The 25,033-nt window shown below is 37.9% G+C and overlaps 1 protein-coding gene across 2 annotated transcripts in view; it reads left to right on the top strand.

Annotated features, from left to right (window-relative positions):
* Window positions 1-8,007, top strand: part of RTKN2 (rhotekin 2) — a 131,465-nt gene extending 123,458 nt beyond the window's left edge. Inside the window, exons 13-14 of one of the 2 annotated variants that reach the window (XM_084997049.1) lie at window positions 628-764; window positions 7,883-8,007. In XM_084997049.1, coding sequence (XP_084853175.1) covers window positions 628-735 — 108 coding nt within the window. In that variant the 3' untranslated portion in view covers window positions 736-764; window positions 7,883-8,007. Of the gene's footprint in view, window positions 1-627; window positions 1,101-7,882 lie in introns of those variants that run through there. The other variant, XM_084997048.1, reaches the window with a different exon arrangement.
* The last annotated feature ends 17,026 nt before the right edge of the window (window positions 8,008-25,033 follow it).

Below are 25,033 nucleotides of genomic sequence, written 5' to 3'. Positions count from 1 at the left end.
TTTTTTTTTTTGCCTGAATAAAGGCACTGGGAGAGAAAAAGAAGCCAGGAAAGAAGGAGTCAGATAGTCTAAACTGTAGTGGTTATCAGTGGGAAGAAGGAAGTGGGAAGGGGCAAGGGCGAGGTAGGGGATTAAGAGGTACAAACTACTATGCATAAAACAAATAAGCAACAAGGACTTATTGTACAGCACAGGGATATATAGCCATTATTTTATCATAACTTTAAATGGAGTATCATCTCTAAAAGGACTGAATCGCTATGTTGTAAACCTGAAACTGAAGAAGAGTATAAATCAACTATACTTCAGTTTAAAATGCAAATTAAAACCACAGTGAAATACCATTACATACCTATTAAATTAAATTAAAATTAAGTTGAAAGTATAAAGACTGACCATATCAAGATTTACTGAGAACTTACACAAACTGAAACTTTCATACACTGCTGCTGAGAATATGCAATGATATGACCACTTTGGAAAACTTTTTTGCAGTTTCTTAAGAAGTTAAACGCATACCTACCATAAGATCCAAGTATTTCATGTGGAAGTAAAGGGAAAAAAGAAAGCACATGTTCATTCAAAGATGTGGGAATGAATGTTCATAGCAGCTTTATTTGTAATAAGGCTCCAAACTGGAAACAGCCCAGGTATCCTGGACGAGTGGACTTCTCAACACTGTGGTACATCCTGACAATGGACGGCTTCTCCACAGTTAACTGGAATGAGCTTTGATACACGCACCCACAGGAATGAAACCCAAGGTAATTACGCTGAGTGTAAAGTTCCAACAGCACCAGAACAGAGTGCATAGACTGTGATTCTATTTATGTAAAATTTCAGAAAATGCAAACTAGTCTATCACAACAGAAAGGAGATTAATGGTTGCTTGGGAGAGGGGTGACAGGAGTGGAAGCGAGACATTATAAAGGGGCACCAGGAAACTTGGGGAAGTGATGCATATCTTCACAGTCTTGATTGTGATGATGGTTTCACAGATATGTGCATATGTCAAAACTTAGCACATTGTATACTTTAAATATGTACAGCTTATTGTGTGTCAGTTATGCCTCAATAAAGCTGTTGAATTTTCTTTTAAATGAAAGTCTTAGCTGATTTTAGAGCAAATATTCAAGCAGGAGTCTCTGAATACAGTGGTCAATTAGACCAAATATTTGGTTACTGTGGGCCTTGACCTTTTCAGGCACAAGAAAAAATATTAAGTAAAAGGATTGGAAATAACCAATAGCAAAGAATTTGGTTGGGCAGGCCTAGGAAAGTTTATTTGTTTATATGAGCAGCTGCCATTTAAATGTCAGCCACTTCACTTGGAGGAAGCAAATCACTTTGGAATAGATTAAGGGGAAAATGTAAGACCAGAAGGCATTTACCACCTTGAACCTTTTGGTTGGTGTCTCAAGTTGAGCTCCCCAGAAGCAGACTCTGAGATGAAAGCCATGAGGAAGTGGCTGATTAGGGAAGTACTTCCAGGGGAGACAAGTAAGGTGTGGAGGGAGCAGGACAAGGAAAGGAAGGAAACAGAACAAGGATATGAGGTAGCTTCACCCAGATCCCACAGGGGGAACAGAGGGTGTTAATCACACATGACAGTTGTCCAATCTGAGGCAAGAGAACTGGGTTTTCTGCACTGGTAAAGGGCCACTTTTGATAGGGGACACTGAATGTAAATTCCCAAACGTGTCTAGCTCTATGTGATTGCAAGCCATGTGGCTCCAGCATCAGGGTGATGCTCTGAAGAATCACAGGTGCCTTAACTATGTGGCCTCTCTATACCTCTTGGAATACAGAACTAGTCTCTGTATAACAAGTGGGCAAATCAAATGGATCTAGACCTGAGCCCTACCCCTTTGAAGTTATGGAGAACTGAAGTGGTCCTGAGTAAGCTTACTTATAGGAGAAGAAGTTCAAGTGAGAGGAGTTCACCATGAAGATAGAGGATGTGGGTTTGTAGCTGCCACTATTAAGTGATCTATCACAACATGGCAGGTTCACTTTGGAACTTTGGGTGAATGTATGAGAAGGACAGTTATAACCTCAGGAGCCAAGGGTGGAGCGCACATAGACAAGCGTGCCACTGCGATAACAGGACCATCAGTGGTCATGATGGCAGTAGAAGGCAGAGACGCATTGGCCTGGGAGAACCAAGTCTTTTCACTGGGGACACAGTCAAACTTAGTCATTATAGTAATAGGAACAAGGAATAAAAAGGGAAATCTGTTAGTGAATTGATCAGATTCTGTAGTTCCTCTCTGTGGGATATCTGAAAGCTCAACTAACTAGACTAAATGCTGAGATTCTAGGACAATACAGCAAGGGGCTCCAAGATAAAGATATACTGCTTCCTGCCAATATGGACATGTGGTACCTAGATATCTTTTTTTTTTTTTCTTTTGGCTTCCCCAAGGCACATGGAGTTCCTGGTCTAAGGATCATATCCAAGCTATAGTCAAGTCCCTCGAGACTCAAGCCACAGCCACAGCAGTGCCAGATCCTCTACCCATTGTGCTGGGCCAGGGATCAAACCCATGTCCCAGTGCTCCCAAGATATTGCCTACCCTGTTGCACCACTGTGGGAACTCCATCGATAATTTAAGTTTCAAAAGCAGACCTGGTGAACTTCTGGTTTCTGGTCCAATATTAATGAGCTTGCAAGTTGTCACTTCTGTTCTCATGACAATAAAGAAGCTGAACCAAGTGAAAATCAACAACTTCCCAGTTCCATCAGAGCATTAGAGACACGAGAAAAATTATTTCCCTGAAAACTGGAGCAACGGACAAGTGGATACAGAAAGCCACAGCTTATGGAGCAGAAAACTCTTTGCTACAGCCAACACTGGCAGGAATATTTTATACTGTAATTGACAAATTCCTGCAGGCTCAATATGGACATGTGTAAGAGTTAAAAACTCTACGAAGCCCAGCTTTAAGGAGCACTCCCTACATTTGTCGGTTTCATCTCCAAGAATCCTATTAGTTTGTCACTGTTAAGTTTGGAGAAAAATGCCGTTGTGCTTGGGGGAGGGAAAAGTCACCATTCTGAAACATATCCAGAGCTCTCTGTTCTCCTCAGCAAGACCTACCCTCAAGGGAAACTCATTTACAAGTGTCTAATCTACTGAGGTTTTACCAAAGCCTAATAACCCTGGGGACAGGGAAATATCCAGCTCATGTTCACTAAAAGACTAAAATCTAATTATAGGACTATAGAAAACTCCCCCCTCCCACCCCATATACCATACTACCATCAATTCAGCTCCTGTATAATAGCAGATGATTACAGCTGAGAGAACTGCAGGCCTCAGACCCTATTTAAGAAGTTTCTAGGAAAACTCCAAACAATAGGGGAGACAAAAATAAGGACACTAGTGGAAATTTTAGACTCTTGACACCACAGTTACAGCAAATAGTAAACACACCTAACCCCTAGTCAGATAGGTGTAAAACTTCACACTAAGGGTCTACCCAAACATGTTCCTTTTACCTAGTACATCATGCCTGTCTCAATTTTTAAAAAGTTAGAGGGAAAGCTAAAGGGAAAGACAAACAAATAAACCCGACAGTCTTAAAAGGTAAAGCAAGCATCAGACCCAGACACAGATATGGAAGAGATTTTGGAATTAAAATAACTATGATTAATATGCTAAGGGCTTTAGTGGAAAAGTGGAGTTCATGAAAGAACAGATGTAAGATGAGATGTTGAAGCTCTAAGAATCAAAAGAGAATACTGGTAATCAAAACCTATAAAATAAATGAAGAATGCTTTTGTTAGGCTTATTAGCAAACTAGACATGTTCAAGGAAAAAAAAATCTGAACTTGTCAATAAAACTTCAGTGAAACTGTCAATAAAACTTCAAAAAGTGAAATGCAAGAAAAAAAATAAAAAAGAATGGAGCCTAAGAACTATGGAACATTTACATAAGCTATCACAACATACATTTAGTGGGGATACTAGAAGAAGAAAAGAAAAAAGGACAGAAGAAATAGTTGAATTAACGATGACTGAGAATTTTCCAGTTTAATGACAGACACCAAGCCACAGATCCAGGAAATTCAGAGAACACCAAGCATGACAAGTACAAAATAGTGAAATAGGAGTTCCTGTCGTGGCTCAGTATTTAATGAACCCAACTAGTATCCATGAGGACACGGGTTCGATCCCTGGCCTTGCTTAGTGGGTTGAGGATCCAGCATTGCTGTGAGCTGTGGTATAGGTCACAGATGTGGTTCAAATCCCACGTTGCCATGGCTGTGGTGTAGGCCAGCAACTACAGCTCCAATTTGACCCCTAACCTGGGAACATCCTTAAGCCATGGGTGTGGCCCTAAAAAGACAAAAGATGAAAGAGAGAGAGGGGGAGAGAGAGAGAGAGAGAGAAAGAGGAAGGAAGGAAGGGAGGGAAAGAAAACAAAAAAACTGTACCTAAGCATATTGTCTTCAAACTATAGAAAATCCAAGATAAAGAAAATCTTGAAACAAGTGAGAAGAAAAAACAACTTACAGAAGCATAAGGATAAAGATTACATCATACTTCTCTTTAGGAACTATGCAAACAAAAAGAAAAGAAATGGAATGAAATATTTTAAAGTTGGAGTAAAAAGTCCTACCAACCTAGAATTCTGTATCTGATGAAATCATCCTTAAAAATGAAGGAGAAATAAAGACTTTCTCAGACAACAAAAATTAAGGGAATTTTTGACAATAGTCCTGCCTTAAAAGAAATGATGCACATTCTTCAGAGGAAAGGAAAATGACCTGGGTCAGAAATCTACTTAAAAACAAAACAAAACAGAAACAAACAAACAAAAAAATTTTGAGAAGAAATAAATAAAGGCAAAATAAAATCTTTAACTTTTCCTATTCTTAATTGATAAAACAGGTAACAGTTCAAAATCATAATAGCAGCAGTGTACTGGATGATTATACCTTGTAGATAAGTGAAATGAATGACAGCAATGTTAAAAAGAACAGGCGGGAGGAATTGGGAATATGCTGTTTCAAGATACTTACACCACCCATAACTAATCAATTGATATTTCAATGGTCTAAATATACCAATTAAAAGAGATTTCTGAGAGGATTTAACAGAAAAACAATACCCAACTATATGTTATTGACAAGAAACTCAGGCACAGATAAAAGTAAAGGACAGAGAAAAAGAGAGCATGCTAACACTAACCAAAAAAAAATTTGAAGTAGCCATATTAATTTCACACGAAGCCACCTTCATAACAAGGGAAATTATCAGTGATGAAGAGCCCTGTGTATTAATGAAGGGCTCAGTTCTCTAAAAGGACATAACAATTCTTAATGTACCTAGGTCTGCAATGTGACTCTGATCTTGACTGCCAAGAGTTAGTGCAGACCTCAGTTCTCTACTAAACTCCCCTCACTTCAGATACCAGCTGCAAGCGCTAGGGTTTCCTGGCCACCCACACTCTTTATCAACTGGATTCAAATTCAGGAGTTCCCACTATTCCCCAGGTTTTGGTAATTTGCTAGAATGACATCACACAGGAAAGTGCTTTACATTTTTTTACAATTTTATTATGACGGATACAGATCAGGACCAGCCAAATGAAGAGACACATATGGTAAGGTCTGGGAGGGTCCCAAACATGAAGCTTTCTTTTCCTCCAGACACATCACCCAGCATACTGACGTGTAATTGCAAACCAAGGAAGTTCACCCAGACCTCAGTGTCCAGAGTTTTTACTGGGGGTTTCATTATGTAGGCATGAATGATTGAGTCATTAGTCACATAGCCAAACTCAGTCTCTAGCCCCCTCCACTTCCTGGAATATTATATAAGTTTATAGTAATTAAGATAATATGTTGGTGACACAAGGATAGACAACTGAATTGATAGAAGAGAGAGGTCATAAATAGACAAACACATACAGTTACTTGATTTTTGTAAAAGGCCCTTTAACTTAGTGCAGAACAGTTAGCTTTTTCAATAAGTGATACTGGAATACATATCTATTTTTTAGAAATACATGCCATTTACAAAAAAAATTAATGCAAAATGGATATAGACTTAAAGCTGAAATTTTCTAGAAGAAAAAAATGTGTGTACATCCTAATGATCTTGGGATAGGTAAAGATTTTTTAAACAGAATACAAAAAGCACTCATCATAAGCAGTTAATGAATTGGAATTGATTAACATTAAGAACTTCTGGATTTCCCGTTGTGGTTCAGTAGTTACAAACCCAAGTAGTATCCATTAGGATGTGGGTTTGATCCCTGGACCAGTGGGTTAAGGATTTGGCACTGGGGTGAGCTGTGGTGTAGGTCGCAGGCGTGGCTTGGATCTGGCATTTCTGTGGCTGTGGTATAGGCTGGTGGCTGCAGTTCCAATTAGACCCCTAGCCTAGGAACCTCTGTATGCTGCAGGTACAGCCCTAAAAAGCAAAAAGACAGAAAAAGAAAGCAAATAGGCAAAGATTTGGATTTAGAGTATATAGAGAACTGCTACAAATAAATTTTTTAAAAAAACAAAAAATTCACAAAAACTAGCAAAAGATTTCAATAAGAATTCACAAAGGAAGTTATCCAAATAATTAATAAGCATATGAAAAAGTGCTATATAGTATTATTCATCAAGGAAATGAAAATGAAAACCACAATAAAATAGTAATCTTTATTTGCTGGAATGACTTAAGTTGTAAAGACTGGAAATACCAACTGTTGTTGAGGATATGGAGCAACTGAAATTTTATATATTGCTTAAAATACTTGTAAAACAGTTGAGTACTAACTATTAAAGGTACATATGCAACTATTCTAGGACCCAGAAATTCCACTTCTGGGTGGAATGAAGTTCTAAAAGGACTAAGTAAATATGTCTACAAATAATCATAGACAAGAACGTTTGTAGCACCTTTATCCATCATAACTCAAACATGGAAAACACAAATGTCCATCAACTCTGCTAATGAATAAATCTACCATAACATATTCACTTAATGGAATATTTCAGCAATAAGAAAAGAACAAACTATGGATATATGCAACAACATGAATGAATAGCAAAGATTATGTGAATGAAAGAATCAAACACAAAATAGTACATATGCTTTGATTTCTTATATGAAATTTAACAAGTGGATCTATGCAATGAAGATAAAAGTCAGAATAGTGATTACCTCTGGGTGGGGGAAGGTGACTGGGACAGGACTTCAAGGGAAATTCCAGGTGATAAAAATGTTCTATATCTATATTTGTATTGTGGTTTGAGTACATAGAGATATGCAAAAATTCATCAGTCTGTACACATAATATTTGTTCACTGTACTGTAAGTTAGCTCGGTTTTTACCAAGAAGAAAAAAATTAGACCCGAGTGTATTTGTAACTCAAGCTAGTGAAGCTGACTGTAGAAATGATAAAGTCAAATGTCAAAGAATGAAACATTAAATTCTGATACATCCTTGCTATAGATATGCATTTTTAACAAATATCTTTGAAGACTTATTTTTCTTCTTTTTCTTTTATTCCTTTTTTTTCTTTTTCTCTTTTTTCTTTGAAGAATTTTTAATGACATGGGTAAGTGCTCAGGATATGTTAAAAGTGAAAAGACAGGGATACAAAATTATACCAACAGTTTTCTCCTATGTTTATTTTATTTGGAGATTTTTTTTAAAGCTGATAACAAATAAAAATGTTAATATCAATTATATTTGGATGCTGAAATTAGAGATCATGAAGGTTTAAATACAACAGCAAAGTCTTTAAAACTAATCATATGTAGAGGTGCTATCTGTGTCCCTTTTCCTAGAGTCTAGATGGGCTTGGGGCTACTTAGGCCAAAGAATATGATAGAAATGATACCATGTGACTTCTGATACTGGTTTATAACAGGACTTAATCTGCCTTAATCTCTGGAAGAGGCACTCTTGGAGCCTGAGCCACCAGTTCAGAAATCCAAGTATTCTGTGAGGGATGAGAGAGCTCAAGCCACATGGAGAGGCCATGTTCAGGTTCTCTAGTCAATGGCCAGCTGAGCCCAACCACTGAGTCATCCCAGCCCAAACACTAAGTATGTGAATGAAGAAGCCTCTGCCTGGAGATGACTCCAACTCCTAGCCATTCCGTCTTCCTACCTGAGTTTCCAGACGTCTTGGAGCAGAAGCAAACCATATCCACAGTGCCCTGTCTGGATTGCAAAGTGTCTATAAGCATAATAAAATAGCAGTTCTATGCCACTAATTTGGGGGTAGCTTGTTATTCAGCAATAGAAAACTGGAACAGAGATGATGTTTTTTATCTTTTTGAATTAATTAATTGGCAGAAAGGAAACAAAACAAAGTACAGAGTCTGAGTTGCTTCTCTCAGTAGATCTTTCATTAGATCGGGCAGGAAGAAGAAATTGCTTGTCTCATCCCAAATGGCCTTCCATACACAATATGTCTGTTACCTCCAATCTTCCATCATCTTAGAGATACTGAAGGATGAAGACTCTCAGGTAGAAAATGTTAGCTGTGATGACATGATTCCAGCTCTCTTTTCCTAGGGCTAGCCAAGGATATGATGAGTTTTCCAGTTGGAGGGCTGCTTTAGAAAACGTATTGTTTGGGGATTGAATTCACAGCACTCTGTCCTATCTTGTCATAGCTCCCTCCAACACAACTATCATTAATCAGAATGTTAAAAAAAGAAAGTCAGTTCCACTTAATGAAACCTTACTAAATTAGGGTAAAGCCAACCCCCCCTTGGTGGAAATCTTTCTCATATATTATGGGTTTAATTGTTAGGGTAATGGTAGCTGTTCTAACAAACCCCCAAATTTATAGTGGTTTGAACCTAATACAAGTACTAGTATTCTTTTTTTTTTTTTTTTTTTTGGTCTTTTTTTAGGGCCGCGAACATGGAATATGGAGGGTATGAATATGATTCAGCCCCAGGGTAAGGGCTGAATCAGAGCTGTAGCTACACCACAGCCATAGTAACGCCAGATCCGAGCCTCATCTACCACCTACTCAGCAACGCCGGATCCTTAATGCACTGAGCAAGGCCAGGGATCAAACCTGTGACCTCATGGATGCTATCTGATTCATTTCCGCTGAGCCACGAAGGGAACTCCAGTACTGGAATTCTTGCTCATGTAACAATATAGGAAGGGGAGTTCCCGTCAAGGCGCAGTGGTTAACGAATCCCACTAGAAACCATGAGGTTGCGGGTTGGATCCCTGGCCTTGCTCAGCGGGTTAAGGGTCCACTGTTGCCGTGAGCTGTGGTGTGGGTTGCAGACACGGCTCAGATTCTGCATTGCTGTGGCTGTGGTGTAGGCCGGCGGCTACAGCTCCGATTAGATCCCTAGCCTGGGAAACCTCCACATGCTACTGGAGCAGCCCTAGAAAAGGCAAAAAGACAAAAAAAAAAAAAAAAAAAAAAAAAATGGGAAGGGAGAGTAGATGGGTCGTCCAGAGATCCATACTCTACCATCTTTAACATGTAAAGTCACCTTGGCAATTTTCTCCATTTCCACCAGCCGGAAGAAGGGAAAGAACACAGAAAAGGGCTTGTAGCAAGTTTTTGGGACCAAGCCTTGCAGTGCAACACATTTCAATCACATGGTCTTCCCTAAGTGCAAGGACACCTTGGAGAAGTAATCCGTGAGCCCCGAAAAAGACGAAACACATTTTGGCAAACATACATCAGTTGCTGCCACAATACTCTGTTACTCTGCATATTCATAGGTTGATGAACAAAATTGAAAGGGGGCGGGTGCCACATATTTTAAAATAAAATTTAAAAATTAAAAGGCCTAGTAACTAAATTGTAAGGAACATTCATCTGTATCATCTTATTTTATCCTCTTAATGCTCCCGTGAGATGTGTTTTTACCCCCTCCTTCCCACATTTTGCATATGGGGAAATATGTCTCAGAAAGCTGAGTAGCCTGCCCCAAGGGCTGAAGCTAAAACTCTAATCTAAGTTTTTATTCAAAACTCATGATCTATAACCATCTGGTGGAGAGTTCTGATGATGGGATATACCCTAAACTGTCAGGGTCCTCAGGCCTTTCCAGGGCAAGTCTGCCCAGCTTCTAGCTACCAGCATCTGCCTCTCTTTGCTTGAGGGCTTTCTTTTGCTGCTGGAGGAGCTAACCCTCAACCAATGAGGGGAATTGCAGTGTAAATATCCCAGCTCCTTATCCCTGGGGATGAGGGTCACTCTGAAACACATTTCTACACTGGCTCACAGGCTTCCGCAACAGGATCAAGTTCCAGCTACCCTCAGTGGTGATTTTGCCTGATAACACACACTTCATTGGCTGCCTTCCCTTCCCTGACTCACTTTCCGGCTCCCCTGCTGGTATTTCCTTCACCTCCCAAATAGACTATTTGCACATAAATCTCTGTTTTAAGATCTGTTTCTGGGGAAACTCAAACTAAGACAATTGAGTTTCTCGGAAACAGTATTTTTAAAATTCCCTGGCCCTCATTACCATTGCTAGTTTAGTCACTGGGTATGATCTTAATATTGGTCTTTCTAACCAACTGGTAGAAATGAGAACAAAATCCCTTTCTTTGACAAAAATATATCTATTTTTTAAAATAGACAACTTTTTGCTTTTTTAGTTTTTATTAATGTTGAGTAGGAAATTATTTTTAAACTGACCTTTTTATTGAGATATGATTCAGATAGCTATAAAAATCACCAATTTAAAATGTGTGATTCATTGACCTTTAGAATATTCAGAGAGCTGTGTAACCATCATCGCTGTGTAATCCCAGAGCATTTTCATGCAATAATAAAGAAAAACCATAGCTATTAGCAATCACTCCCCATTCCCTGACCCTTAGCCCCTGGCAACCATCTTTTTTGTCTCAATGGATTTTCCTATCCTGGACATTTCATATAAATGAAATCATCCAATATGTGGCCTTTTGTATCAGGTTTTTTTCATTTAGCATATTGTTTTTAAGGTTCTTAAATGTTATACCACATATTAGTATTTCACTCCTTTCATGGCTGAATAATATTTCAGTGTGTGTGTGTGTGTGTGTGTGTGTGTGTGTGTGTGTGTGTGTGTTTATATCTGTTTATCAGTCGATACCCATTTGAATTGTTTCCCTTTTTTTGGCTATTGTGAATAGTGCTGTAGTGAATAGTCATGTACAAATTTTGTTTGAAAATCTGTTTTCAGTTTTCTTGGGTATATACCTTGGAATGGAATTGCTGGATTATGTGGTAACTCTATTGAGGAACTGTCAGAATGTTTTCCAGACTGACTGCACCATTAGGATTCTAATTTCTCCATATTCTTGGCAATACTTTATTTCCTTTTAAAAAAAAATTATAGTTTTCCTAGTGGGTATAAAGTGGTATTTCATTGTAGTTTTAATTTATATTTCCCTAGTGACTAATGATACTAAACTTTTTTTAAGTGCTTATTGTCTATTTGAAGAAGCATCTTTTTTGAAGAAACATCTATTCAGCTTCTTTGCCATTTTAAATTGTGTATTTGTCTCATTGTCGAGTTGTAAGAGTTCTTTATACATTTTGTTTGTTTCTTTGTTTCTTCCTGTTTTTTTATTTTATTTTATTTTTTTATTTTGCCAATACATTATTTTTTTCCTACTGTACAGCATGGTGACCCAGTTACACATACATGTATACATTCTTTTTTCTCACATTATCATGCTCCATCATAAATGACTGAACATAGTTCCTTCCTAGTGCTACACAGCAGAATCTCATTGCTAATCCATTCCAAAGGCAATAGTCTGCATCTATTAACCCCAAGCTCTCAATCCATTCCACTCCCTTAATAAAATAGAGATTTAAAAAAATGGAAAAAAAATCAGGAGTTCCCATCGTGGCACAGCAGAAAATGAATCCGACTAGGAACCATGAGGTTGCAGGTTCGATCCCTAGCCTCTCTCAGTGGGTTAAGGATGCAGCGTTGCCGTGAGCTGTGGTGTAGGTCATAGACGCAGCTTGGCTCTGGCGTTGCTGTGGCTGTGTCATAGGCTGGAGGCTACAGCTCCAATTAGACCCTTAGCCTGGAAACCTCCATATGCCATGGGTGTGGCCCTCAAAAGACAAAAAGACAAACAAACAATAAAACCAAGAGCTGGTTCTTTGAAAAGGTAAACAAAATTGACAGACCTCTGGCTAAACTCACCAAGAAGAGGAGAGAAAAAACCCAAATAAACAAAATAAGAAATGAAAAAGGAGAAGTCACAACAGATACTGCAGAAATACAAAAAAACATGAAAGAATACTATGAACAATTGTATGCTAATGAATTTGACAACCTAGAATAAATGAACAACTTTCTAGAGACTTACAGCCTGCCAAAACTGAATCAAGAAGAAATAGATCAACTGAACAGACCAATCACTAGAAATGAAATTGAATATGTCATAAAAACACTCCCTACAAATAAAAGTCCAGGATCAGATGGCTTCACAGGCAAATTCTACCAAACACACAAAGAGAAACTTATACCCATCTTCCTTAAACTTTTTCAAAAGGTTGAAGAAGAAGGAACACTCCCAAAGACATTCTATATGCCACCATCACCCTAATTCCAAAACCTAAGATACCACTAAGAAAGAAAACTATAGGCCAATATCTTTGATGAATATAAACACAAAAATTCTCAGCAAAGTCATAGCCAAACAAATCCAACAACATATAAAAAAGATCATACACCACGACCAAGTGGGATTCATCCCAAGTTCACGAGGATGGTTCAACATACGCAAATCAATCAACATCATACACCGCATTAGCAAAAGAAAAGTCAAAAACCACATGATCATCTCAATAGATGCAGAAAGAGCATTTGACAAAGTCCAACATCCATTCATGATCAAAACTCTTACCAAAGTGGGTATAGAGGGAAAATACCTTAACATAATCAAAGCCACTTATGACAAAGCCACAGCAAATATAATACTCAATGGAGAAAAGCCGAAAGCCTTCCCACTAAAATCTAAAGCCTGCCCACTCTCACCACTGTTATTCAACGTAGTACTAGAAGTCCTAGCCACAGCAATAAGACAAACAAAAGAAATAAAAGGCATCCAAATAGGAAGAGAAGAGGTAAAACTGTCACTGTATGCAGATGACATGATACTATATATAGAAAACCCTAAGGACTCAACCCAAAAACTACTTGAACTGATCAACACATTCAGCAAAGTAGCAGGATATAAGATTAACATTCAGAAATCAGTCACATTTCTATACACTAACAATGAAATATTAGAAAAGGAATAAAAAAGTACAATACCTTTTAAAATTGTACCTCAAAAAATCAAATACCTGGGAATACACCTGACCAAGGAGGTAAAATACTTATATGCTGAGAACTATAAAACATTAATCAAGGAAATTAAGGAAGATGTAAAGAAATGGAAAGCTATTCCATGCTCCAGGGTTGGAAAAATTAATATTGTAAAAATGGCCATACTACCCAAAGCAATTTACAGATTCAGTGCAATCCCTATCAATTTACCCATGACATTTTTCACAGAACTAGAACAATCTAAAAATTTACATGGAACCATAAAAGACCCAGAATTGCCAAAGCAATTCTGAGGAACAAAAACCAAGCAGGAGGCATAACTCTCCCAGACTTCAAGAAATACTACAAAGCCACAGTCATCAAGACAGCATGGTACTGGTACCAAAACACATACAGGCCAATGGAACAGAATAGAGAACCCAGAAATAAACCCAGACACCTATGGTCAATTAATCTTTGACAAAGGAGGTAAGAACATAAAATGGGAAAAAGACAGTCTTTTCAGCAAGAATTGCTGGGAAACCTGTACAGCTGCATGCAAATCAATGAAGCTAGAACATACACTCACACCATGCATGAAAATAAACTCAAAATGGCTTAAAGACCTAAATATAAGACAAAACACCATCAGACTCATGGAAGAGAACATAGACAAAATGTTCTCTGACATCAACCTTACAAATGTTTCCTCAGGTCAGCCTCCCAAAGCAAAAATAAATCAATGGGATCTTTATGTATTTTGAATAATAGACGCTCCTCAGATATTTTGACTTGTAAATATTTTCTCTCATCATTTGAGTTGTCGTGCCCCTTTTTGGAGAGTCATGAGGTTTATAGTTTTATTCTTACATTTACATCTGTGATCCATTTTGAATTAGTTTTTGATTATGCTATGAGCTAGGTGTGGTTATACAGTTGGTCTAGTACTGTTGGTTGAGACTCTCTCTTTTCCCCCTATTGAACAGTTTTTTTTTTTTTTCCCCCGTCAAAAATCAATTGGCTCTATAGATGTGGGGGTGTATTTCTGGACTTTCAATTCTATTCCCTTGATCTATGTGTCTACCTTAATGCCAATACCATACCCTTCTTTTACTGTAGCTTTTTGAAGTCAAGAACTATTGAGTTCTTCAAATTAGTTCTTTTTCAAAATTGTTTTCACTGAGTTCCTTGCATTTCTAAATGAATTTTAGGATAAATTTGCTCATTTCTACAAGAAGGTAGTTGATTTTTTGTTTTTTTTTTTTCCATTTTTGCCCGCCCCATGGCATATGGAGTTCCTGGGTCGGGGATCAGATCCAAACTGCAGTTGTGACCTAAGCTGCAGCTGTGGCAATGACTGATCCTTAACACACTGTGCCTGGCCGGGGATTGAAGCCCCATCTCAATACTCTTAAGATGCTTCTGATCCCATTGCACCACAGTGGGAGCTCAAATAGTTGGAGTTTGGCAGGAATTGCTTCTTCTCTACAAATCAATTTGAGGAATATTGCCATCTTAACAATATTAAGTCTTCCAATACATGAGTACAAGGTGTCTTTCTACATATTTATGTCTTTTTTAGTTTCTTTCAGTAATGTTTTATAGTTCTCAGTGTACAAATCTTGTATTTATTTGGATTAGATTTATTCCTAAGTAGTTTATTTTTTTGATGCTATCGTAAATGGAATTGTTTTCTTTTTTTCTTTTATTTTTTAAGAAGATAAACTCTGTGAGGGACAGAGTTATTTTAGTGCTAACTTTAGAAGTTGGAATAATGCCTGGTACAAAGGCATAGTATTTTTGAGTTATTAAATAAAAGGTAAGTTGCAATTAATAAAATTGTCATTCAGAGGCTCTGAGCAAGGTCACAAGAGTAGTAAATTTTTTATCTAGAATTAAGTTCAGTCAGTTGGCCTTCAGAAACCTAGTTTAGTAGAATTGTATTCTTAATTCCATTTTAAGACTTTTCATTACTGGTACATAGAAATACAATGGATCTTTTTAAGTTGATCTTACTTGTATCCTGCAAACTTGATGAACTTGTTTATTAGCTCTAATGGTTTTTTTGTTAATTCTTCAAGGTTTTTGCTATGTAATATCACGTTATATGCAAATAGAGATCATTTTATTATTTCTTTTTTTAAATTTTATAAATTTATATTAATGTTTACTTGTGTAAACAAAATTTCTCATTGATGACGACCATCAAGAATTTGAAGAGATCATCATTAAAAGTCTTTTGAATAAAAATTTATATTCATCTCAGTTATAAACTCACTTTTTTACTTTGAAAATTAATTTTTAAAACTATACACATTTTAGAATAACTTCATCACCTTCCATAAAAGATTCAGTTGGGATTCTCATGATGGAATTTCATTTGAAGTATATATGAGGAAAATTGACATCTTTATAATAAAGATTAAAGGTTTCTCTTGATTAAACTTGGGGGAGAGTCCTTCTATAAACTTCAGTTTTCTCTACAAAATTCTGCACACTTCCTGATAGACTTACTGAATAGCTTACAATTTTTGCTGCTATGTTTTTTTGGTTACTCAGTGAATTTTATTACATTTATAGTTTTATAATGATCATCACAAACAAATTTTATAGCATTTCCATCCCAAACCCTCAGTACATCCCCCCACCCCCAACCTGTCTCATTAGGAAACCATAAGTTTTTCAAAGTCTGTGAGTCAGTATCTGTTCTGCAAAGAAGTTCATGATGTCCTTTTTTAGATTCCACATATAAGTGATAGAATTTGATGTTGCTGTCTCACTATCTGACCGACTTCACTTAGAAAGATAATTTCTAGGTCCATCCATGTTGCTAAAAATGCCATTATTTCATTCCTTTTAATGGCCGAGTAATATTCCATTGTGTATATAATATGTACCACATCTTCTTTAGCCACTCCTCTGTCAATGGACATTTAGGTTGCTTCCATGTCTGGGCTACTGTGAATAGTGCTGCAGTGAACATTGGAGTACATGTATCTTTTTGAGTCATGGTTTTCTCTGGATAGATGCCCAGGAGTGAGATTGCTGTATCAAGTGGTAATTCTATTTTTAGTTTTCTGAGGAATCTCCATACTGTTTTCCATAGTGGTTACACCAATTTACATTCCCACCAACATTGTAGGAGGGTTCCCTTTTCTCTTCAACTCTCCAGCACTTACTGTTTGTAGACTTCTTCATGGGACCAATCTGACCAGTGTAAAGTGGTACCTCACAGTGGTTTTGATTTGCATTTCTCTAATAATTAGTGATGTTGAACATTTTTTTATGTGTTTTTTTGCCATCTGTGTGTCTTATTTGGAGAGTTGTCTGTTTAGATCTTCTGCCCATTTTATAATGGGGTTGTTTGTTTGTTTGTTTGTTTGTTATTGAGCTGCAGAAGGTGTTTATAAATTTTGGAGATTAATCCCTTGTCAGTTGCTTCATTAGGTCCCATTTGTTTATTTTTGTTTTTACTGTCATTACTCTAAAAGGTAGATCTGAAAAGACTTTGCTCTGGCTTATATCAGAGAATGTTTGGCCTCTGTTTTCCTCTATGAGTTTTATAGTGTCTGGTCTTATATCTAGGTCTTTAATCCATTTTTAGTACATTTTTGTGTATGGTATTAGGGAATGTTCTAATTTCTAATGTTCTAATTTCATTCTTTTACATGTGGCTGTCCAGTTTTCCCAGCACCACTTATTGAACAAGCTGTCTTTTCTCCATTGTCTATTCTTGTCTCCTTTGTCATAGACTGTAGGTGTGTGGATTTAATTCTGGGCTTTCTATCCTGTTCCCCTGATCTATATTTCTGCCTTTGTACCATATGGTTTTGATGATTATTGCTTTGTAGTATAGTCTGAAGTCCGGGAGCCTGATTCCTCCAGCTCCATTTTTCTTTTTCAGGATATCTTTGGCTATTCTGGGTCTTTTGTGCTTCCAAACTTTAAAATATTTTGTTCGAGTTCTGTGAAAACCATGGTTGGTAGTTTGATGGGGATTGCATTGAATCTGTAGATTACTTTGGGTAGTATAGTCATTTTGATGATATTAGCTCTTCCAATCCAAGAGCATGGTATGTTTTTCCATCTGTTTGTGTCATATTTGATTTCTTTCATCAGTGTCTTATAGTTTTCAGAGTACAGGTCTTTTGTCTCCTTACGTAGGTTTACTCCTAGGTATTTTATTCTTTTGGATGCAATGGTAAACAGGATTGCTTCCCTAATTTCTCTTTCTGATCTTTCATTGTTAGTACATAGAAATGCCGTCAATTTCTGTGTATTAATTTTGTATCCTGCGACTTTGCCAAATTCATGGATGAGCTCTTAACAGTTTTCTGGTAGAGTCTTGAGGATTCTCTAGGTATAGTATCATGTCATCTGCAAATGGTGATAGTTTGACTTTTTCCTTTCCAATTTGGATTCTTTATATCTCTCTTACTTCTCTGATGGCTGTGGCTAGGACTTCCAAAACTGTGTTGAATAGTAGTGGTGAGCATGAACATCCTTGTCTTGTTCCTTAGCGGGAATTCTTTCAGCTTTTCACTATTGAGAATGATGGTAGCTCTGGGTTTGTCATATATGGCCTTTATTATGTTGAGGTAGGTTCCCTCTATGCCCACTTTCTGAAGGATTTTTATCAGAAATGGATGTTGGATTCTGTCAAAAGGCTTTTTCCATGTCTATTGAGAGGATCATTTGGTTTTTATTCTTCAGTTTGTTAATGTGGTTTATGACACTGATGGATTTGTGGATATTGAAGAACCCTTGCATCCTTGGGATAAATCCCACTTGATCGTGATGTACAATCCTTTTAATGTGTTGTTGGATGCGGTTTGCTAGTATTTTGTTGAGGATTTTTGCGTCAATGTTCGTCAGTGAAATTGGCCTGTAGTTTTCTTTTTTGGTGGTATCTTTGTCTGGTTTTGGTATCAGGGTGATGGTGGCCTCATAGAAGGAGTTTGGGTGTATCCCTTCCTCTGCGATTTTTTGAAATTGTTTCAGAAGGATAGGTATTAGCTCTTCTCTAAATGTTTGATAGAATTCTCCTGTGAAGCCATCTGGTCCTGGATTTTTGTTTGTTGGAAGTTTTTTAATCACAGTTTCAATTTCAGTTCTTGTGATGGGTCCGTTCATCTTTTCTATTTCATCTTGGTTTACTCTTGGAAGAGTATACTTTTCTAAGAATTTATCCATTTCTTCTAGGTTTTCCATTTTATTGGCATATAGTTGCATATAGTAGTCTCTTATGATCCTTTGTATTTCTGTGATGTCTGTTGTAATTTCTCCTTTTTCATTTCTAATTTTTGATTCGTCCTCTCTTTTTTTCTTGATAAGTCTGGCTAAGGATTTATCAATTTTGTTGATATTTTCAAAGAACCAGCTTTTAGTTCTTTGATCTTTTCTATGGTTTTCTTCATTTCTATTTCATTGATTTCTGCTCTAATCTTTATGATTTCTTTCCTTCTTCTAACTTTATGTTTCCTATGTTCTTTTCTCTCTAGCTGCTTTGGATGTAAAGTTAGGATATTTATTTGAGCTTTTTCTTGTTTCCTGAGGTAGGCTTGTATTGCTATAAACTTCCCTCTTAGAACTGCTTTTGTTGCAGTCCATAGATTTTGGAGTGTCGTATCTTTGTTGTCATTTGCTGCTAGGTATTTTTTAATTTCCTCTTTGATTTCTTCAGTGATCCATTGGTTGTTTAGTAGCATGTTGTTTAGTCTCCCCATGTTTGTGTTTTTTGCAGTTTTTTCTTATTAAATTCCAGTCATATAGCATTGTGGTTGGAAAATATGCTTAATGTGATTTCAATTTTCTTAAAGTTACCGAGGCTTGATTTGTAGCCCAGGATGTGATCAATCTTAGAGAATGTTCCGTGTGCACTTGAGAAGAATGTGTATTCTGTTGCTTTTGGATGGAATCTCCTATAAATATCTATTAAGTCCATCTGGTTTCATGCATCATTCAGGGCCTGTGTTTCCTTATTGATTTTCTGTCTGAATGATCTGTCCATTGCTGTAAGTGGGGTGTTAAAGTCCCTGACTATGATTGTGTTATTGTCGATTTGTCCTTTTAAAGTTGTTAGCAGTTGCCTTATATATGTTGTGTGCATAGATATTTAAAATTGTTATTTCATCTTCTTGGATTGATCCTTTGATCATTATGTAATGTCCTTCTTTGTCCCTTAAAATATTCTTCATTTTAAAGACTATTTTGTTTGATATGAGTATTGCTACTCCAACTTTCTTTTGATCCCCATTTGCATGAAATATTTTCTTCCATCCTCTCACTTTCAATTTGTATGTGTCCCTAGAAGTGAAGTGGGTCTCTTGAAGACAACACATATCTGGGTCTTGTTTTTGTATCCATTCAGCCAGTCTATGTCTTTTGGCTGGGGCGTTTAGTCCATTAACACTTAAGGTAATTATTGATACGTATGTTCTTATTGCCATTGTATTAATTGCTTTGGATTTGTTTTTGTTGCTCTTTTTTCTTCCCTTCTTCTCTTGTTCTTTCCTCTTGTGGTTTGATGACTATCTTTAGTGTTGCATTTGAGTTGATTTTTCTTATTTGTGTATCAATTGTAGATTTTTGGTTTGCAGTTGCCCTAAAGTTTTGATATAAGAATCTATATAAATATGAGATTGTTTTAAGTTGTTGGTCTCTTAATTGCAAGGTCCTCTCCAGTGTCCTGCATTTGTACCCACCTCTTCTCACTATTTCCAATTTTGGTAGCATAATTTAGTGGGGATGATTTCCTATCTTAACTGTATATATGCCTTTACTGGTGAACCTTGTCATTTGTCATATTTTTGTTTCTAGTTGTGGCCTCTTCTTTTCTGCCTAGAGAAGTTCCTTTAATATTTGGTGTAAAGCTGGTTTGGTGTTGCTGAATTCTCTTAGCTTTTGCTTATCTGCGAAGCTTTTGATTTCTCCTTCAAATCTGAATGAGAGCCTTGCTGGGTAGAGTAATCTTGGTTGGAGGTTTTTTTCCTTTCATCACATTAAGTATATCATGCCACTCCCTTCTGGCCTCCAGAATTTCTGCTGAAAAATCTGCCGTTAACCTTATTGGAGTTCCCTTGTATGTTGTTTTTTTTCCCTGGCTGCTTTCAATATTTTCTCTTAATCTTTAATTTTGGTCGGTTTGATTAATATGTGTCTCGGGGTGTTCCTCCTTGGGTTTATTTTATATGGTGCTTGTTCTGTTTTCTGAGTTTGAGTGAGTCGTTCCTTTCCCATGTTAAGGAAGTTTTTGGCTATTATCTCTTAAAATATTTTTTCTATCCCTTTCTTTCTCTCTTCTCCTTCTGGTACCCCTGTAATATGGATGTTGGTGCATTTAATGTCACCCCAGAGTTCTCTGGGATGCTCTTCATTTCTTTTCAATCTTTTTTCTTTTTCCTGTTCTGCATCAGTGATTTCCACTAGTCTGTCCTCCATATCACTTATTCGTTCTTCTGCCTCCTGTATTCTGCTGTTATTTGCTTCTGATGAATTTTTTATTTCAGTTATTGTATTTTGCAGCTATACTTGCTTGAGTTTTATATCTTGTGCTTTTTTTTTTTTTGCTCAATGTTTGCTGTAAATTATCAGTCTTTGCCTCCAGTTTATTTCCAATGTCTTGTATCATCTTCAGCATCATCAGTCTAAAAGTCATTTTCCTGCAGGCTAATAATCTCCAGATCACTTAACTGTGTTTCTGGGTTTTTTTCTTTCTCCCTTATTTGAGTTATAGTTCTCTGCCTTTTCATTTTTATAGGTTTTAGGTGTGGTGTCCTTTTTGCAAACTATAGAGTTGTAGCCTCTCTTACTTCTGGTGTCTGCCCCACCCCCCATTGTGGCTGAAGTTGGTACAGGGGCTTTCTATAGGCTTCCTGATGGGAGGGACTGGTGCCTGCCCACCGGTGGGGCTGATTCCTATCCCTCTGGTGGGTGGGCTTTGTCTCTGGGTGAGATTAGAGGCTGTGTGCCTGTGGAGTCTTTAGGCAGGCTATTTACTAATGGGTGGGGTGGGGATCCCACCTGGATTATTGTTTGGCCTGGAGCTTCTTAGCACTTATGGGTAGGGCCAGATTTTCCCAAAATGGTCACTTCCCTGGAAACACATGCTCATGAATATTCCTGAGAGCTTTGCCTCCAATGTCCTTCCCCAACAACAAGCCATAGTTACCCCCTGTTTTCCCAGGAGATCCTCCAAGAACTGCAGTCAGGTCCGACCCAGATTCCTTTGGAGCCTCTACTTTGCCCTGGGACCCAGTTCACATGAAACCCTGTGTGTGCCTTTCCAGAATGGGGCCTCTGTTTCCCCCAGTCCCCTGGAGCTCCTAGGCACAAGCCCCACTGGCCTTCAATGCCAGATGCTCTGAGGGCTTTCTCCCAGTGCCAGATCCCCAGTTGTGGGGACCCAACATGGGGCTCAGAACTCTCACTTCTGCAGATGAGTCTCTGTGATACAGTTACTTTCCAGTGTGTGGACTTCCCACTAGGGAGGTATGGGGTTGCTTATATCACATAATCACCTGTCCTACCTCTTGATGTGGTCTCCTCTTTGTCTTCTGGAGCATGATATCTTTTTGAAAGTTTCCAGTCCATTTGGTTGAAGGTTGTTCAGCATTTGTTTGTAATTTTGTTGTTTTTATGAGAGAAGTTGAGCTCCAATCCTTCTATTCCGCCATCTTAATCCCATCTCCTTTTGTTGCTATGATGATTTAGAAAATTCAAGAGAATCTATAGAGATAATTAAATCCCCTTCAGAAGTCAGTCACCTACAATGCAAAAATCATACTGAAGGAGCCACACACAAAACAAACTGTTTTGCTTTACAGCAATTCCCAAGCATCACACCCCTATAATTTCTTCTCCACATGGATGCCTCTTATTTCTTTTTCTTATCTAATTGCACTTGCTGGAACTTCCAGTACAGTGTTGAGTAGAAGTTGTGAGAGCAGACATCCTTGTGTTTTTCCTGATCTCAAGAAAAAAACTTTGTCTTTTACCATTAAATATGATATAAGCTGTGGTGGTTTTGTATAAACACTTTAGCATATTGAAGAAGTTCTCTTCCACTTTTAATAACCAACCTTTTGTAGAGGGAGGATCTCTACTTTTCTAAATAGGGGAAAAAAGGACTATCAAAGTAAAAACATTGGATAGAAGAGATGTTTCTTATGATTTTCAAGTCCAGAAGGCCCAGGGAAACATGTTATGATTTCTCTGCTCTTCCAGGTGACTTCAGTGGGAAGGGTGTTAATTTTCATCTATTTCTAAACTAACATGGGCATCATAAGTGTCTTACTTGCCTGGGCTTCATTTTTTCACTCAGTGACTAAAAAATATCTAGTTGATTTCTAGAGTGAGAAAGACTACCTAAGCAATACTGCATGGATGTGAATCAAATCAATGGAAATACTGATACACAGCAAGCATTCAATAAATATTTGTGAATGAATGAATGAATGAGCAAACTTCAGATGGTACTTAGGATAGTTAGAATGTTGGATGAGAAGTCCCCTAAAGCTTTTCCTAACTTTAATACCCTCACATTATTAAGGATATTGAAGTAAGAGTGACTCCATGGCTTTCCTACCTGTGGGTAAGAGACAGATTAGGGCTGGAGCCCTAATTACTTCTGCAGGACTCTCCAGCAGATACTGTCCTATCCAAGGAAGCCTGCCACTGCCCAAAACTCCATTATTAGAGTTTTATTCCTTTAAATCAAAAACTTCTGAAAGACTGCAGGAGCACATGAAGCCAGTACATGAAGGGAATCCAGGCAAGAATCCTGTTGAATGGGTTGGAGGCAATCTCATTATGGGCACAGGCTTCACATGAGGACAGAGCTGAGCTTGAGTCCCGGTTCTCCCACATGCTAGCCATGTGATTTGGGGTCAAATACTTAACTTATTTGAAAAATGTAGATAATAATAATACCTATTTTATGGAATTATTAAGATGATGAATAGGATCCTGTATTTGAAACACTTAGCAGAGTAGGAGAAGGGAGGCCTTGAATTCTTTTTTCTAGACTACTCCCTGGTTCCATACCTTCAGGCTCATGGGTCAGAGAGTGGGACCCAGGAGTGTACTAGGAGTCCCCCTAAGCCAAGGTCCACGCAGACCTGTTTCCCTGAGAGTCTTTTGCAGTTGGCACCAGAACCATGGAAACTTGTAGGCAGAGCCAGAGGCAGAGGTAGGGAAAAGGAAAGGAGAAGAGCTTTTGAAACAGTTGGGAGGAAGGGATGCAGTGAAGGGAAGAGATGATGTGGCCTTCAGAACTAGATTGGAGGAAAAAGAGAATTCAGAAGCTCTTCTGAAGATGGAAGTTCCATAAGGAGGCTTCCACCTTCTGAGTTCTTCCAGGCCAAGAAAAATGCTAGCAAAGAAGGCCCACACCAACACATAGCAGGCTCTCTGAGTTTCTGTTTTTCTTACATTACATAATTTTATACAACCACAAGGGAAAAGTCAAGTTAATGTTGATGTTGACTTATATCTTCATTTATTCACTGGCACTTGCCTGGTTTGCTTAAGGAGCTGCCTCATGGCTAAGCCTGGTATAAATTCTTGTGGAGCCACAGACCACCATTTACTTACCGAATACAGCAGTTAGTTCTCACTCCTCCTTCTCCAGAAGGCCACAGCTCTTGATGTCAGACTCTGCCTTGGATTTGAATGGTATGCCAGCTGCCTGCAAGCCCTGAAGGAGGTCCTCCATACCTAGGATGGCAATTTACATTTGTCTATGCTTATACCCATTTACAGGCATTACAGTTACAGAGATGTGCTGAGAAGGATTCTGAATCTGCATCAGGTCTCAGTGGGAAAATTTTTGATTGATTTGCAATCTTGACTTTAAAAATAGTAGTAAGAAATTACAGGGAGTTCCCATTGTGGCTCAGTGGTAACAAACCCAACTAGTAACCATGAGGACATAGGTTTGGTCCCTGGCCTCACTTAGTGGTTAAGGATCCAGCTTTGCCGGACCTGTGGTGTAGGTCACAGATGCAGTTCAGATCCTGCATTGCTGTGGCTGTGGCATAGGCTGGCAGCTGTAGCTCCAATTCGACCCCTAGCTGGGAACTTCCATATGCCACAGGTGTGGCCCTAAAAAGACAAAAAAAGGAAGGGAGGGAGCGAGGAAGAAAGAAACTACAAGCTTAGGTCATGATTGGTTGGCCTTGACTTACAAGAAAAAAATGCTTATAGAATCCATAAATTTACATGCATTCTGTCCCATTTAGAAGAGAGAGAAAAAGTTTTAAAAACTCATTTAATCTTCAGGTTCCAAGGCAACAGGTGATGTGCTTAAAGTGACCCCGACCAATTCTTGTGAGAAGGACTTTGGGGAGTTTTCCCAGAGCAAGGGCAGAGGTCATAGGTCCATCTGTATACTCTTTGACCTGGAAGAAAATTCCTCACATCTTGTATTTCTAAAAATATTTGGTGAAAATGTAAGTTGTTGCTCTATAATTTCTTGAATTTTAAAAAGTCTGTCACCTTCTCTGCTTTTTTTATTGTGATAAAATGTGTGTAACATAAAGTGTAGCATTTTAACCATTTTTTAGTGTACAGTTCAGTAGTATTGAGTACATTCACCATGTTGTGAACCCTCACCATCCATCTCCAGAACTTTTTCACCTTACTAAACGGAAACTCCATACCCATTAAATGGCAACTTCCTGTTTCCTTCTCTAACCAGCCACTGGCTACCACTATTCTACTTTCTGTTTCCATGAATTTGACTACTCCAGGTACCTCACAAAAGTGGAA

Source organism: Sus scrofa, chromosome 14 (genome assembly GCF_054392235.1).
Source record: "Sus scrofa isolate SSC_HxYL_T2T_F1_AM1 chromosome 14, Sscrofa_HxYL_maternal_Yorkshire_Landrace_v2.0, whole genome shotgun sequence".
In the NCBI taxonomy this organism is placed as follows: Eukaryota; Metazoa; Chordata; class Mammalia; order Artiodactyla; family Suidae; genus Sus; species Sus scrofa.
The sequence above is the reverse complement of the archived record's forward strand: the minus strand, read 5'-3'. Positions and strand labels throughout refer to the sequence as shown.